The following is a 17,821-nucleotide window of genomic DNA, read 5'->3' as shown; positions in this document are numbered from 1 at the left end:
AGCGACTGGGTTTATTCTCAACGTTTGATTGAGTTAAAGCCAGGTCAGTGTTTAAATGTCAGTGTTGAATGTTGGTCAAAGGTTTATTTCAAATGGAGCTTTTGTGTGGAAAGAATCGACATTGAGGTCCCAAACCAAACACTACTGTATATACCTGTGTTAAAGTCTGCTTCCTATACCTCGCTGTTTATTTCAACCGTGTAGGTATGATTAATGAACTTGCCACTGGCAAGGTAGATAGGCTCACTCAGTTCTTAAGGTGAAGCACAACCCTCTTCGGATTTCTTTGTCTAATCAATTTTTTTTATTTCCACCGCTCTTAAAGTGAGCGCACTGTTGCAGCCTTTGAGGATTTTGTTTTGTGCTTCTTCACATTCGAGCGTAACTCTTTAAAGTCGGCCCGGCTTTGATTTATTTTTTGTGAAGAAAGAAAAGTAAATCTACAACCTAAAGCCCCTTGTGTAAAACACACTCACTGGTAGACAGGTGGATTCAATCCTCAACAAGGTGTATTCATCTCTCTCTCTCTCTCTCTCTCTGTCTCTCTCTCTTCCTCTCTCTAATCTGATAGTATTTCTGATCCTGGGCCAGACAGAAACAACTGTTACCTGCTGCCACTTAGAATAACAAGCAGTTTCAGCGGGCCTTGCGGGGCCAAACTGCGAGTCCTGGAGCATGAAATACACTTGGCATGCGCGAGGATTGTGATTCTGACTGGAGAACATATTGGTCTCATACTGTATGGCTACAGTGCAGGATGCCAAGGAGGCGCCTCGGAGGATTTCATACCTGGGCAAGCACCAAATAAAAACAGCTGCAGAACTCTGAGTTCACTTTAACTTCAGCTCAAAACTCATGTTGCTGCAGCAGCTGCAGAGGAAGCCGTTATGGCAAATAAGAGATCCATGACGATGCTCACTGTTTAATTTTCAAAATAAAGGAAAACAAGTGTATGTTCCATGTTATTATATTAGTCTCTCAGCAAATATTATATATATTTCTTTCCAGCGCTGCAGTTGAGACTTTATGCAAATGTTTCTCCATTATCTTTGATTAATTCAGATTTGGTAGTCCTATATGAACCTATGAGCCAGCACATGTTCAGTATGAGGAATATTATTGCAGGAGCCATGTTGCGGTTTCTGACAGCTTGGATATTTTATATTCCCTTAGATGATGTTATTTCTCAAACACAGCTTAAAACATATCTAGTTCTTCATAAAATCCAGGGCCAATTTACACTACTATGTGTATTAGCTAAGAACCTGTACATTTAGGGAAACATGGTGTGGTTTTATGAGCACCCACTAGCCTGAATTTTGGAGGAGAGTAACATTGGTAGGAGTCCTACTCAATTTTATGTTCATGGACGTTGGGCTTTTCCTAGTAATTCTGAAAATGACGGGAGTATTTGTAAACTATATTTGCACAGCAAGTAAATTGCATGTTCTTTTGCAGATTGTCGAAATTCTGTTAAAGTTTGTTGCTAAACTTTCGATGGGAGCTCCAACAGTGGTGGTGTTCAGAGACCAGAAAGGAAAATGAAGTGGAAAAGAATGGGGAAAAGTTAACCAAATAGAGACTTAGTGCAGCATTCAGAATCCAAGCGCAAGGCCCGTTAGATTCACCATCCATCAAATGGTTCATTCTGTGAAGATAATACATAAATGAGTTCAGCTGGAACTACTCGTGGCATCTGGCATCTTCATCACTTAGTTTTCAGGTTTATTAAGTCAGACGTTGTTATTATATCTCTCTTATTACACTCAGGAAGACAGACTCCCCCTGGAACCATCAGACACGAGCTCATACTGAGTAGATGTAGGGGGATAGGAGATAAGGACAGATGACACGAGGCTGCTGTTTGCATCTGTTTAACTATGCATGTGTTTGCAGGCCTGTTTGTACAGTGGCTCGTGTAGCTCTGTATAAATTTTGTGTGTGTTTGCAACAGAGCGACTAATTTAAAGGCAGAGAATATGCATGAAACGGCACAGGCAGTTTAAAGATACATTATCAAAAAGACTGTCGGGCCTCTGAACATGCAGTTAGAAGTATTCACCCCCTGGCAGAGCAGAGGAAAAAAAACAGTGGAAAGTCTATGGACTTGTGGAGGGAAAAAATACACAGAGTTTATATCTATTCACATTAGTCCCATTTCTTTGGGGGTAATTATATCCAAAAAAACAAGAGCAGCAGAGGAGACAGCAGCATGAGAAAGTGGAGGCATCCTGCCAGATGATCCGCACGCCCTCTTAGAGACTCCTGGTTAATCTCTTCCTGGCCGGGTGAACCGTGTGGGGAGACTGAGGCTACTGGGTGGCTGTTTCGGTTGGAGCACATGTCGTAGAGGTTTCCAGAGAACTGCATCTTTTTGGACTCTTGGCGGAGAGACTCCCACACAGCTGCCGCTTCCTCTGGACAGCCAGCCATCGCCACGTTAGCACAGTCATGGAACTCGTCCCACGACCTGCAGAGATGAAGAGGTTGAGGAGGGGAAAGACGGACATGGAGAGGCATGACACCAAAATCTGATGGTCATTTCACTGCTTCCGAACACCCAATAATAATCAATAATCATTATTCAAATTAAATTAAAACTTTCAGACCAGAAAACAAATGAGTTAAAATGTTATACTAAGTTATATCAGGAGTTTTGTGTTGTAAAATTGTAAACCCTTAAAAGTTATTTGGTAGAAAAGTATAAGAGAGTTTGGAATAACCAGTGGCAAAAAGTATGTACTGTATTTATGACAAATGAATGTGGTGGATGAAGGGGCCCATCCAGGCAGAAATCACTGCACTGTGGAGGAAAACATGGTTGTTCATATCAAATGGGGCCAAAAATAAACATAATATATCAGTATTGCCACACGAATGGCCCTGGAAATGACAGCTGGTTAACATGTAGTGTTAATGGGGCCGAGCTTCAGTTTTCAAACTTGTTCCGTTGTCTGGTAACAGAAACAGAAAAACGTGAGCTGAGAACAGCTTTATTGGAAATTCTGTTGTTTTAAAACACTGTGTCTGAATACTGAATTTAAACTATACTGAATTTATGAATAATGCTAATTCGCGCATTACGTCATCTGGTGACATTTAGTGACCTTTCCTGCAGGTTTTAGCTACTTTCCATTGAAAGCAGTTATTTAAAGTGGTTCTGCAGAAGTTCTCAGCTACATCCTCACGTTGACCACACACAGTGCGGCCATACACTCCGATCTGACCTGGTCTCGCTCTTTTATTTATATATTCACGGTTTAGTCACAGTCATCAAAGTCAATCCAAAAGTGTCTTAATGCAATCCAGCCACATCTAAAATTCATACCTCAAGTATGAAGCACCCGAGCCACTATTGAAGATCTAAACAGACAGCTCTAAAAGTAACTGATAAGGATGCACCGAGAGCCAAGCATTAGTCCTTTCACTGAGTAAATCAAATTCAGTCTATCTGTTTGCTCCCGTGGCTTCTTTTGGTCGTTGCCAAGAGACCATCTGCTGATCTTCACCACTCCGAGAGCAAAGGTCTCCCTGCAGATTAATCTGAAACTTGGAAAAACCTTCAGTCATCCAGAGAGTGGAAAAGCTGTCATGAACTGTGTTTTTGTTGTTATAGAAAATTGAAGCAAAATGGATATTTGAAACACTGTCTAGACCTGAAGAGTCACAATAAGGAAGAAAATAGAGTGAGGAAGAGGAGGGGACGGTGAGGAAGAGGAAATAGAGAATTATCCTACCCAGACCTCTCTCGGATATAAAGAACTTTTTAGTTTTGCAGTGAAACCCGGCATTAAACTTTATTCCAATAACCTTCAAGCTCCACATCCAGAGCTGAGTCTGACTGTAATTGGCTGCTAATTCTTCCTCTCATCATGAATGTGTTGGCTAAGTTGTCTCTGAGGAAATACTGGCTGAGTGTTAAATAGAAGAACAGAGGGGGAGGGCTGGTGGAGAAAAGCAGAAGCAGATGGCTCTGTTCAAAATCTGCCTGACACAAAACACTCAAATACTAACAACCCTTAAATACTTAAAGAAAAAAAAAAAAGTCCATATAATTAATACCATGACGAAGAGCATGTTGCTCTCCCACCGTCACAACAGAAGAGCTATGTGCTTACGTCATCCACACTCACACATGAACCTTTAACATTTTGGGAAACACCGTCTATATAACTTCAATATCAACTCAGTCTTCATCCATGTAGAACAGAAGTTGATCAAGGATGTGTTTAGCAAACACTGGAAGCAGCGGGGAACCGATGGTCTAGCTCAAAAGTGAAAAAACAAAAAAAAAAAACAGCTTCCATCAACCTCAAAGCTGCTTCATTCTCACATTGTGGCTTGTATTTCACACAAGGACACAGAAAACAACACATGGTGGGTGCGATGTAGCAAGGCTGGCACAATTTCCTTGACAGTAAAGTCAACAAAAGCCAGGTGACTCTAGGATGTATTGGTGGCTAGCCTGTAAGCTAACAACACAAATGTACAGAAGACAGACAGAGGGTTGAAAAGTGCTTTTTTTTCCCCTGTATATGACTCAGCAGTTTGTTGTTGATTTACATACAGTATTTGGCAGCATGCGAATATGCTGATATTGGACATATCAGTAACACGATACAGGTAAGGTTCGGGAAAGATCTTGATCTGGTTTAATACAGAAAAAGTTCACAGTGACTTGAGACACAAACTGTTTATTTATATTTACCAAAACCATGATGTTTCCCAAACCTTAACCAAAGTGCTTCTGTTGCATAAACCTAACCGCAGACTGGACTGTGGGTGTGAACACAGCAAGTCAGTCAGTAAGTCAGTAAACATCCCACCAGCTGGGTCTGGCAATGTCAATCTGAGTTTTCATTAAAAGTGTTGGACACATTTTTCGTGCTAAATAATTATTGAAAAAAGGTGTTTGTTGTCTTTTTACTACAGTAGAACCTTGTATTTGAATTAATGAATGAATTCCTCATCCTGAGTTGCCACGTTTAATTCTGCAACAGTTCAGCTGTAACAGAATTTGTAGTCATGCACTAAGAGGATTTAGTTAAATGGATGTTTACTGCATGAATATTCATAAAAGCTGTAATGTAATATATTGTGGAGAGAATCATTATAATTGTTTTTTCATGTAAAAAAATTTTGCACCGATTAATACTGCACATTCGAATTTAGCTAAGTTACTGTTTTTTTTCCGAGTAAACAGAGGTCAGACTTTCAGTCACATTATCTTTTAGACTTTCAAAAAGCAACGACGCCTTTGGCTGCCTCTGTCACATGACCCTTACCTTGCAGGTCGTAGTGGGCCTGTGTCCATTGGTTGGCTAAACTAATCAAATCTTAAATCTACGTCTGTAAACGAAGAGAAATTATATTTTTCTTCATCATTATCATCAGACTTGATGGTCTCTAATGTCAGGACTGTCACTTTAACTATCGATGTTCATGTTACTGTAAAATACCAAAATCAAGTAAGTCATCGAATCAGCTTTTGATGTGTAACACCAAAGGAAAGGGACACAAGAGAGACAAAGATCTAATGTTGGTGAGTCTGGCTGCCTCTGAAGGGAGCACGTTCTCATTTTTTATTCATCACTGAAGTTGGTGAGGGATAGATCACCAGAATTTATTTCAAACAAATAAGATAAACATGATGGGATGGGACGCTCTCCTCCTATGATGTACTTGAGCCCTGAAGGCTTATACCGTGTAGTGTAGCTATAACTCTCACCTAAACTGAACTCCTGAAGTCGTACAGCTCTAAACACAGAAAAATCCCTTAAACATTTCTTCACTTTGGAGGACTTTTCTTCTTCTATCTGTGCTGTGTGTCAGTTTGAGGACGTTTGCTTCTGATCATAAGAACAGAAATGCAACATAAACACTCACAGGCGCACACATATTTTCTATCTCCCTCGGGCAGATTCTTGCACACATCATGAATTTTGTGACTGTGTTGACACAGTGCTCTCTCTCTCACACACACACACACACACGGCTACAGGCCTGGCCTCCCTTGATGACTCTGCATGTATGTGTGTGTGTGTGTGTGTGTGTGTGTGTTTGGCCTGTGTCCAGGACTTAAACACTCCAGAGGTCCACCTCTGACAGAGCGGATGCTGAAGGCTGCTTACCTGCTGCTGTGGGAGGAGCAGCTGATGGAGGGGAGTGGCCCTGTGGGGTGTCGGCATCTGGCTGTCGTCTGCACACCCGTGTGTATTGGAGGAAACAGTGTGTGTGTGTTTGTGTGTGTGTCTGTGTGTGTGTAAGAGTGTGTCTAAGAGATGGCATGAGGATGACAAAATCAGAAAGAGAAAGCGATGGTGTCATGTGCAGTGGTGCAGAGTTCTTCATCTGTATCGTGTGTGTGTTTGTGGGTGTGTGTGTTTGGGTGTAGCTGTGCGGGTCTCTGCTAAAGTCACAGGTGGTGCAGAGACAGCAGAAATACAGGACACTGACAGACAACCAGCTGCTTTCACAATAAGAAAAACCTCCCAAGTGTGTGTCTGTTCTACTGCAAACACGCTGCTGAAAACCTCCAAACCCCAGTCCTGAGCTTATTTTCTGACTTGAAATGAATCACCTGGGTGTCGACTAAGTTTCATGGCTCTGTGCTACAGGATTCATTACTGACATCTGGGGCAATATTTAGCACATTTAGCTAAAGGAGGAAATACAGTACAAGTGAGGAGAACAAAAGGAGAGTAAAACAGCAGAGCAGCACAAAGAACAAAAGTGCGTTTCACTCCACTGACTCAGTCTGTGTGCTGTTTATTGTGGATGGGAGTAAGTCTGAGAAGAATGGATTCAAGTAGAGTTTCTAAACTTTGTTGTCAGGACCCCAGACTGAGTGAACTGATATGCAAAAGCAAGTTGACAGTCTTAAGATAGATAGATGCGTTTTTAATAAAAACTCAACACTGCTGTAATTCCTGAAGCAGCTACAAATTCTGCTCCACCTGACAACAGCTTATCTGGGACCTAATGACAGCAAATATATAAAACTTCATAATAAGGTTGGGAAATGGCAGGATACACTGAAAAAAAGAACAGTTACATTTAGAGTAAAGCTAAGAGAATATTACCGTCTACCCATTACTGTATCTATACCACTCATCGTTTCACAAACGTCTTCAGGTATCTACAACCGAGTCCTGTTTCCCTCCATTCAACTTTTCTTGGATAAGTTTTGCATCTTTTGTAATATTTACATTTTAAAAAGGAGAAGTTTAAAGAAGTGTCAAACAAATGATCAGATAGTTTAGTTACGTTAGCTTAGTTTTTTTTATGCCTCCATGCTGGTGACAGCCAGGACGGGAAGTTTTATGTTTTCAGGTTGTCCCACTTTCGTGATCTCTCTCAGTAACGCCTTGAGGGAATTTCTTCAACTTTGGCACAAACAGTTATTTACCATATTATATTATATTATATTTATTACTCCAGGATGAACTGATTAGATTTTGGTGGTCAAAGGTCAAAGGTCACTCTGACCTAACAAAACTAAATTCATATGCTAATTATGACACAATTTAACTCAAATGTCTAACAGGATAAAAATAATGGAGCGATGACATTTTATATCCAAATGGTAAAAGGTCAACTCCACTGTGACATCATCATGTTAATTCAATGCTGTAACTCAGGAAGATTGTGATCATATTTGCTGCAACTTGGCTGGTTGACGGAGGTGTACAACTATTTTACTTCTTTACACTACTAACTCATAAGGACTTACAGATTCACAATGCCACACATTTCACCATGAAGGTATTATACCGCCAAACTTGTAGATTCAACAAATGTTCCCAACTCTAACTATCATTTTTTATATCAGATATATATATATTTTTTTTTTGTTAGAGCTGAAAATAACACGACATAGTTGTAAAAGCAGTTTGGTCTAAAACCTCAGTTCTGTTGGTCTTTTTATATATCCTACACAATCCTCAGAAAGTGTCGTGACTATTCTGTCCAAGGTTGATGTGACTAAAAGGTAAAAAAAAAAAAAACAAAACAGAAAAACTGTCGCAGCCTTTCAGCTCCGGCGTGTTGCACGAATTGAAAAGCAGCAAAGAAATGAAAAGAATTCTATTCTTGCAGAAGACTTTGACAAAGCTTTTATATTAAACCAACACACTTGAGCTGCAGTGGCCTTCATCAGGGTTACTGGGTTGACGCGCTTCAAGAAGGTTTCCTTCACCTTGTTGCAGAGAAAAGCTTCTTTGCTTTCCACTCACACAAGAGTTGATCTATATTTTGCAACTGCAGTATCTCTGCAGTACAGGTTTAAACAGTGATGACTATTTTTATACATGTTATACAGGCTATTTTGTGTGGGGTATGTGGGCAGTAGAGGCCTGTACAGATCTATGATCACACTTTGTTATATGTGACAGTTTGTTTTTTTTTCCTTTTCTTTTTTTTTTTAAAAAGTAAGACGTCAAAATCTTCCTCCTTGCCACTGTAAATCATTTCTAAATCTGCATGATACCCAGTGAGAGAGGCTGAACTTGGGAATATTAATGGCATCTTTGTTTGGCAGCGGTTTAAATCCTAACTGCTGCATCCTGAATGAGCTGTAGCTGAAAGTGACTTTAAACTGAGGTGGGAATGGGAACAGAGAGCGCTGCAATGAGATGCAATGAAAACATGAATGGCCTTATCTAAATCTGTAGAGGATAAAAGTATAAAGGCAAATAGAAAGGCTGCTGCAAAAGAAGCCTGAGTGAAAGAAAACTCAACCTTGTGAGAGAGTTTTCCGATAGCACCCATTTTAGCGATCGGTAGACTCCGGCTTTTGTTTGTATGACTGTAACCAAGGAGACAAATGCCTCATTCTTTCCTTGCTCCTGTTTCTGATTTACAAATACTTTAGCTAAATGGGCTGAATGATGACTGTTCTCAGTGTTTCCTGTCATTTCACTGTGACCTCTTGTAAGACTTTTTAAGATTGAACTTCCTTGAATGATTACTATCTTTATTTTATTATTAGTTTTAGAATGCATTTGTGTAATTTGGGATCAATGTTTTTTTTCTATGACATCCTTTCCGATGACAAAATTGGATAAGTCTGTAATCCCTCTGTGATGATTCGGTATCTTTGACTGAGCCTGTCCACACTCCACCTGAACGAGCTCGCTGCCTCCTCTGTAAAGTGGATATATGATCAGCGGGGTGTGGCTTTTGATTCTACAGTATGTCCTACTTATTAATCATTAAGTTTAAATTTGTCCTAAACACCAAGCTAGTGGAAATGTTTTCACACTTTTACCTGTTTTAGATCTGTAATAGTGGCTCAGGTGCTTCATACATCAGGTATGAATTTTCAGTGTGGCTGGATTGCATTAAGAGGCAAAGACACACCCACACAAAAATGAACATTTGACTTCGATAACTATGTCTAAATCTAAACTGAACATATAAAGACAAGACCAGGTCAAAACATAGTATATGGCAGGACTGTGTTTGGTCAATATGTAGGATTGAGGACATAGTTGAAAACTGTTGTGGAACCGCTGTAGCCTACGGTCAACGGACAGTGGCTAAAGCCTGCAGGAAAAGTCGCTAAATGTCACTAGATGACGTAATACACTAATTAGCATATTCATGATGTCATCACGTCACGTTTGCATTCTGCCAAGTGTCAGCTGGTTTCAGCTCTTTATCTGTTTGCTTCTCTCCTCCTCTCTGTGCTCATATATACAGTATTTTAATGCAGCCAAATTCCCAATAAAGCTGTTTTTTCCATTTACATGTTCTTCTGTTTCTGTCGTCAGGCAACGGAGCAACTATGAAATAGTGACTGAAATGCGTCAAATTAAGACGACATGTTAACATGCAGTCACTTCCAAGCTGCTGCTCTGCCTCCACGCCACTCACTGACCAGAGTAGATGCAGAGAGAGGTGTGCATCAAGTCTATCACTCACTCACTCAGTCACAGACATTTGCGGATGTAGTGATGGACTGTGAGTGAGTGCAAAAGACAAGATTTATCCTTTAACAACATCCTACATGGCTATGGAGAGAGTAACATCAGTCTAACATCAGGTCAGTCTGTCCACCATTTTTCAATTATCACAATTTTCTGATGGATTACTGTGAAAATTTGCAGAGACATTCATGAGTGCCACGGTATGAATCCTAATGACTTTAATGAGCAGCTACCTTTCCCTCTAGTGCCACAGTGACATTTGTGATTCACAGTGAAATATCTTGGCAACTATCACGTGGACCGGATAGGAAATTTGCTACAGATATTTCCATCAACAATCAATCATTGTAATGACTGATGATTCCTCTCGGGATTCCAGCAGGTCAAAGTTTTTACTTCTTCAGTGACATATCTAATCAAGTACTTGATGAACTGGCACCAATTTCTGCGCAGATATTCGTCGTATCCTGTTGACTTTAATGATCCACCACTTTTAGTCTAGCACCACCTCAGGGTTTCCATTTTCGGTTCAGCGTGAAATGTCTGACACAGACATTCATGCCATCTTCAGAGTTAAGTGTTATGATTTTGACTTCTGACTTTTCCTGTAGTGCCAGTGTAACATTGAAGTTTTTGTTTTTGTTTAGATATTTTATTGACTTTTCATCTCCCACCATCACATTTAAAAAATACTGTTGGTATTTTAATTTGGTTTATGACCAAATTGCCTGCAGAAATAATGACATTCCCAACATGCTACACTAAAATGGCAAATACTTATACCTGCTGAGTATGGTGTGAACATTTAGCCTAAAGTCCCACTGTAACTTTGGCTGAACAAATCATACTGCGATGCATGTTTTGGCAGATATTGTGATTGCAATATGTGTCACAATTTAAGTTGGAATGGTTATTTTTGTATTTTATTTTCACCAAGAAAAAATATAAAATTATGATAATGTAATTTTTGTTGGGGCTTATGCCAAACAAGTTTGTTCATTTATGTCTGGAGAATATAATTTGCACATTTCACCTTTGTGAAAAAAAATTGCAGCTCCTGCGATTTGAATATTACACTAGGCCATATTGTGATTTTACTTTATAATACTTTAACTGTTCAGCCCTAACTGGCTGTACAACCTTAGTCTTGTAAACTGCACAATGAACCATTAACTGTCTTGTTTTAAATATACAGCCATCTAGCCTGCTACACATGTTGATGCACCGTTAATACATGGTTTTGTGCCTAGCCGCATTCCTCCAGACACAGTGCATGTCGGGGAGTCTTACTGATTGATAAAGAGACATAAGCAACAGAGGAAACGCGCTAACCAAAGAGCGTCCCGCACAAAATATGAGTTCACAACCTGGCTACCCATTACCCATGGGCATTATAATGGCTTACTGCAAATAATAGTTATAAACTTATTAGTGATAACCAATAAACCCTATTTAACTTTGATTTAATGTTAAGTGGTGACTATTTTTCATTTTAACCTTCTCTATTCATTTTAAACCTGCAATAAAAGGTTAGTGTTTAATTCTATTGTACCTAATTCCTGTGTATCTTTAGTCCCAAACATTTCCATTTCACCTCACCTACTCTGGATCCACAGTGAATGATTGCAACTGCATAATGCCTATTGTGAATGGGAGGAATAAAAGCAGCGCTGTACTCCTGGGAGAGCTCTGACAATGGAGCAGCCTTGGCCTAGATGCAAATCATAGCCTCCTGTTCAGACTGTGGCGTGCATGCGTTTGTGTGCGTCCGTGCATGCGCGTGTGTGTGTAAATTTTGTGTGTGCACGTGCTTGCGGATCTTCAGAGGGGAGCGCCATGCTACCTCCTCATTAGGTGGCTCTGATAGAAGTGCTAAAACCCTGTTCCTGAGTGGAGAGAGAGAGAGCAAAGAAAAACAGAGTGGAGGGATGGAGGGGGGTGAAAGAAGATGGGGGGGCAAAAAGAAGGAAGGAAGAGAGAGGGAGTAGAGGTGATGGAGAGAGAGAGAGAAGGAAGAATAAGAGAGAAGAAGTGAGGCGAGGACACAGAGAATGAGAGTGTGGATTGGAGGGAAGTGTGTATGTGGACATGTGGATTGTGTGTGTGTGTGTGGGTGGGTGTGTGTGTGGGTGTGTGTGTGTGAGAGAAAGAGAGAGAGAGCTTATATGTCCCTGCATTAGGCAACATTCACACTGAGGTGGCTGGGTTGCAGGATTAGTAGTTTAATTGGTACCTCAAGGAATAGCAGAGACTTAACAACAGTGGAGTGGTACCACGGGTGGGCTGCAGGGCCATGGTGACACACACACACACACACACACACACACACACACACACACACACACACACGCACAAAAAAGCTTTTAGATAACTTGCTTGTGAGGAACCATTCCCTTACCCCTACTTTAATCAAAAGTCACCATTAAACTAAACCCTGTTTCTAAATTTTTGAAAATGTCAATATCAATGAGAGGACTGATACTGCAAGCAGAGGCAAATCCTCACAGGAGGGATAAGTCCATTAAGTTTCCCTCAAGGACTATAATGTCACACTTCGTAGATCTCAATGAAAATGTGTCTTGAATAAAAGGAAAATACTCCCTATATTCCTTGGGGTCAGACGACACCTCCCTGTGAACTATCGAATGTCTGTAAGCTGTTTTTCATGGAGCATGTATTTTTGTTGCTACCTGATTAAGTGCTCTTTAGTTCTCAAAAGCCTCATTCATAATGCAGAGAGAAAAGAGTGCCGGTCACTACTCCACAATATGCTGCATTAAATGACTACTTAACCTGTCACTACCTTTATCTGAGCGTCACATCTGCGTTGACCTCTTTGCTTGACCTCCCCGGCTCCTACCTGCGTACGGTCCGCTGCGAAAATTCTGGGTTCAATATGATTTCAGCACTGTGCAAATTTCACTTGACAGAAACATTGCTCTCAAATCAGCGATCCTATTCTAAGACCCTTCACACATTAATGGGTCCTTTCCCTGGTCGAGAGGATACGGAAGATGGATGACAGAGGTATGTATAAATAGAGTGGTGAGCGGAGATGACAGAGGGAGAGAGAGCAATGATGGATGGATACAGGATATAGAGAAATGAAGTGGTGAGAGAAAGTAGTGGGGGGGGGGCTGGGGTTGGGTGGGGTGTTATGCATCTTTAATCAGAGTCATCAGGCCTCTAGCTGAAACAATGAGAAGATAAAAAGAGAGCTACAGAGTGAGAATATGAAGGAAGAGAGAAGAGCCAGTGCTGTTTGTGTTCATAGTTAAAGTCCACCTGAAATTAAAATCCATTGTTGCTAAGAAATCAGTAAAAATATCCCTGGTGTTTCATTTAACTTGTTTTGTTTTTTTTTAACTTGAGGAGATTAAGTTTTATTTATTTTTGCTCCCTGTATCAGTGTTCTGGGGTAATGAATATTTGATTTACTGGTAATTTGACTAGTACAACATCTGTGTGGGTGGGCACTAAAAATAGTTCATAATATCACTTAGAGGAAAAGTTCTACATTTTGTTTGAGAGCTAAATGAGAAGACTGACACCTCGCTAATGTCTGCACAATAACGATGAAGCATGCTGACAGCAGCTGGCTAACTTATCTTATTACAAAGATTGGTCAGGACCAATAACTTCCTGGAGCGTGCACTACAGACGCTTGGCAACTGGTCCGGACAAAGAAATAATAAGCTGTGTCCCAGTTCAGGAGCCCCATCGACCGCGAAGTCCGAACCCAAAATGAGACGGCCTGGACTTACAGAGAGTTTCCACTTTGCATCCCTGGCTGTGCCCGCCCTCCCTGTTGTGCCAGAAAGCGCAGCTCATGTTGCCTAGCAACCTTGACAATACACACTTTTTTTTTTTTTTTTTTAATAAAAACAAAAACATGAGGTTTTAGGGTTCATGGTTTTTCTTTGTTCCACTGAGCTGAAACCTAAAACTTACATTTAAAAGTGTAATCCTCTGGCTCGCTGTCTCTGTTTGTTGTCATTTCATTTTCTTTATCAGCAAGCACTGAATCTTGGGATTGGGTTGGGCCCAAAAAAGGATCCACCCCTTGAAGAACTTCATTGCCGACAAAACCACGGATGCATTTCTTGGCCGCATTTGAAGGAACCTACGAAATGGGACAACCTAGTCGCACTAATCGCTCTTCAAATGCAGCCTCCAAAGGATGCGGCCGGAATTGGGACACAGCTTATGTCTGACACATAAACCGATGATTTGTCATGTTTACATACTTTTTGTAGATCGTGTTTTAAACAAAAGAGATCAAATGTGAGCTTTGGAGTTGGTGGTAGTCAGATTTTGTTGCTTTCAAAACAGAGCCAGATTAACTGTTCACCCCTATTTTTCCGAGTTCGGTGCTAAGCTACATTAGCTGCCTGTTGGTGGCAGTTTTGTGTTTACACTACGGACATGAGAATGGTATCTTCTCTAACTGTTGGAAAGAAAAAAAAGGTTGAACTGCCTATATGACCTCATGACCCCTTACATTACATCATGTCATGATTTGAATCACAGGACACTGTGTGGACTGCTGAAGTTACAGGATTCCTCTTCTTAGTGTGAGTTATGACATTTTGGTTATTTACCATAACTGGACCCTAGACGAGTGACAGATTCGAATCCCTCCTCTTTATAATAATAATATAAGACAAACACTCAGTGTGTGTAAACTGCCAATGACTCAGCAGGTGTTGAACAAAAAGTAACATCTAGTCAGAATCAATAATTCTAGAAAAGCAAAATTAACTAGCCTCCATTCAGAAAGTCAGAGGTACTGAACCAGCCATGTCAGCTTGTTGATAAAAGTCTTAAATCAACTCTAATAGGTTTAACACAGCCATGCCGTTCTCCAGTTAGTAGCACCACAGAAGTTGACAGCATGTCTCTAAGAAACACTGGCTCTCAAATGTCAGTCAATCACTGTCAGAGGACGCATCGACCCAGAGGCCTGAAGCGTAAAAACAGTTTCCACAAATATATCCAAAACTGTTTTATCCATTTCTGAAAAGTACAAAATATCAATTATCAAGCTTTTTTTTTAAATTTATTTCCTCACATAAAACATGAGAAGAATTTAAATTTCAGTCTGATTTTGAGACAGAAGTTACAGTAAAATCACAAAAATCATTTCTGATGTCTTTATATAAAACTAATCTTACACTGAAGAAAATAAACATGTTCTTCAAGTACAACTCACACCTGGCAGAGTTATGGCAATCTAGCAGTCGTGCTGCGTAGATCACTGCAATCATTTGGATTGTGTAAATGAGAGAATCAGTATTCCGCTCATATAATCCCAGTCAGTAAAATCATTCTTCATTTTATCAGGGAGTATATTCACCACCCTTTGATGTGTGCTTGTCAATGACACAAAGGGAATTCTCCATAGCAAATGAAAATTGAGTTTGCAGTAGAGAAATATTAGCAGTCTTGATGTCAGTTCTTCAGTATCATGCTGTTGATAACAAAGAACCCAGAACAGAAAAAAATCCAAGTGCAATTCTCTCTGCAGAGTCTGCAGTCCACTGTGCAGAATTTCCTTACAACATATTTAGCATTTTTCCTGTACTTCCTGTATGGACTCCTAGTTTACATTAGATATTAGATACTAACATGCTAACAGGCAAAACTAACAACATGGTAAACATTATAACTGAACATCAGCATGTTAGCATTGTAATTGTGAGCATGTTAGCATTCTGACGTTAGCATTTAGCTGTGCAGCTGTGCCTAAGTAAAGCCTAGCAGAACCGTTAGCACGGTTGTAGCCTATTATGAACTTATCTCAACTGCACAGAAGCTCAGGAGCGCAGACACTACGTAGGCGTCTCAAAGCACACTTGCTATTTTGGTTCTTGTGGCTGCAGCTGCGCAAAGTGAAAAAGGGCTCACTAGGGTGGACTATAAATCGGAGAGTGTGGTGATGAATAAATGAACTCTTAGCCAATCACATCACTGGTCTCATTTATCATCTCTCATCTGAATGAACCTCCCACCTTTTTATGCCACCCATAGCTACACTAAAACTGCAGCTGAGGGGACGTACATGTCAGTCACTGATTAGAGAAAATGACTCCCCATTCCTGCAGAGCATGGGCAGCTTCAACATGATGTCAGACTAAATGACGAAGTGAATTCAGTCTGATTTTTGTGGTCCGATCATCACCCTCTCCATTATTTGAAGGCACACCAAGATCCTATGACCCAGGATTTTTAGCTTGAACCATACCAGGGTCAGGCGTTGACTGAAATCCCCCCAACTTTGTGGATTTACAATACTAATATCCTGGAGTACCTCCTTAAAGAAAGCCTGCTCAATCTTCAAGTCAAAGGTATTGTACAGACAGCTAATTGTCTTAGCAGTATTCTCATTTATGTAGGTAATAACACTGAAGAGTGTAATTTAAAGCATATATTAAATGTAACACACTCTAAGACCAGGTCCAGTGTTATATACAGGTTATATATATATGTATACACCACTAGCTCTGCACCAATTGATTCCCTTTTACAACAGCAATAAAAACTTTAAGTGCAAAAGTCACAAACATTATACTGTAAATAACTACTGATACAGATTTGTTTATATATTTGTCATCTATTATTGTTTGAAAAACAACATTATTTTTCCAACTGCATGTGAACAGGTCATGAGTAAGTCCAGTGAGGGATTACAGAGCCAAGAGTTCGATTTGTGGTATCGTACAGATGCACAGCCTGTACGCGCCCTATTGATATCAGATAGCAGAGCGGCTTTGTGGAAATGTAAAATGCTTTTCTAAACTTTTCTTTCCAGAAGACATGCATGTGTATTCCTGTCCGTGAGTGTGGTGTGTTTGACTTGGCGCTGTGTATGTGTGTGTATGTGTGTGTATGTGTGTGTGATTACACTGACCTGCAGATGGAGTGTATCTCGTGCGTGTCCTCGTCCTTGCGGGCGCTGTCTGTAAGACTGTCGCCCAGAGCCATTAGACACTGAGCAAAACCCTTATAGATGGAGTGACACCTTCTGGCTGAAGCTGTAGCCACAGGGCACGGGCTCAGCACTGCAAAACACACACACACACACACACACACAAACACACACAGAGAAGAGATGAATTGAAAGTTGAACTTGCTATGTCATATGAACTAGGAAATCTATTTGAGCAGATATATCAGTTGACTATAAATGTATTACAGTTTCTCTTTGTTAACGGCTGCAGCTGTTGGACTGGAGTGAGATCAGACAAGTGTGCATATGAAAAGAGCGTCTGTGCAGCTGCAATGACACCGCTGTCTATGCAGCTGCTTGCTTCAATGATAGACTGAGAGGCTGAGTATTATCCATCATACACACAGAGCTACAGACAGCAGAGGGTCCATCTTCAGTCCTCCCCCCTCTCACTCATTCAGGGTTTAAAGTCAGCAGCTGATTGATTGCTCACATCAAAGATGAGACACATCAAGGCTCATTGACCAGGAAATGGAGATACAACAGGGGAGACAAGCCCAGTCCCACATGTATCCATGCTCAGTGATCATATTGTGTTCACAGCAACAACACAAACAATATTCATGTGTGAATGCAGCTAAGACCCAGTCACCCAAACGAGCTACAAGTGGAAAGTTTACTGAAACCGTCAAACACTCAACAACCCACACGAAATGCGGATTTTTAGTCTTAACAGTCAGAAAGGACACATACTGAGCAAATGATTAGATGCAGAAGACAACACCCTGGGCGACAGGTAGACTATGACGAGATTAACAATGCTAGGAAACCCCAACGGTCCCATGGGAACAGCCTGGTTCTGAATCACCTTATACATCTCAGATTTGTTCAACGTGTCAACGGGCCTGGTCCCCATTGATGGCTGAATACCCATCTACATTCA

The 17,821-nt window shown here is 40.6% G+C and overlaps 1 protein-coding gene across 1 annotated transcript in view; it reads right to left on the bottom strand.

Moving 5' to 3' along the window:
* Window positions 1–2,172: 2,172 nt before the first annotated feature.
* nrn1l (neuritin 1 like) overlaps window positions 2,173–17,821 on the bottom strand; it is a 59,072-nt gene continuing 43,423 nt past the window's right edge. Inside the window, exons 2-3 of the mRNA XM_022750017.1 lie at window positions 16,840–16,990; window positions 2,173–2,470 (exon numbers count right to left, since the gene is read on the bottom strand). Of these exons, the coding sequence (XP_022605738.1) occupies window positions 2,173–2,470; window positions 16,840–16,990 (449 nt within the window). The remainder of the gene's footprint in view (window positions 2,471–16,839; window positions 16,991–17,821) is intronic.

This window comes from Seriola dumerili, unplaced genomic scaffold, assembly GCF_002260705.1.
Source record: "Seriola dumerili isolate Sdu_G_001 unplaced genomic scaffold, Sdu_1.0 BDQW01000147.1, whole genome shotgun sequence".
NCBI classification, from domain to species: domain Eukaryota; kingdom Metazoa; phylum Chordata; class Actinopteri; order Carangiformes; family Carangidae; genus Seriola; species Seriola dumerili.
The sequence above is the reverse complement of the archived record's forward strand: the minus strand, read 5'-3'. Positions and strand labels throughout refer to the sequence as shown.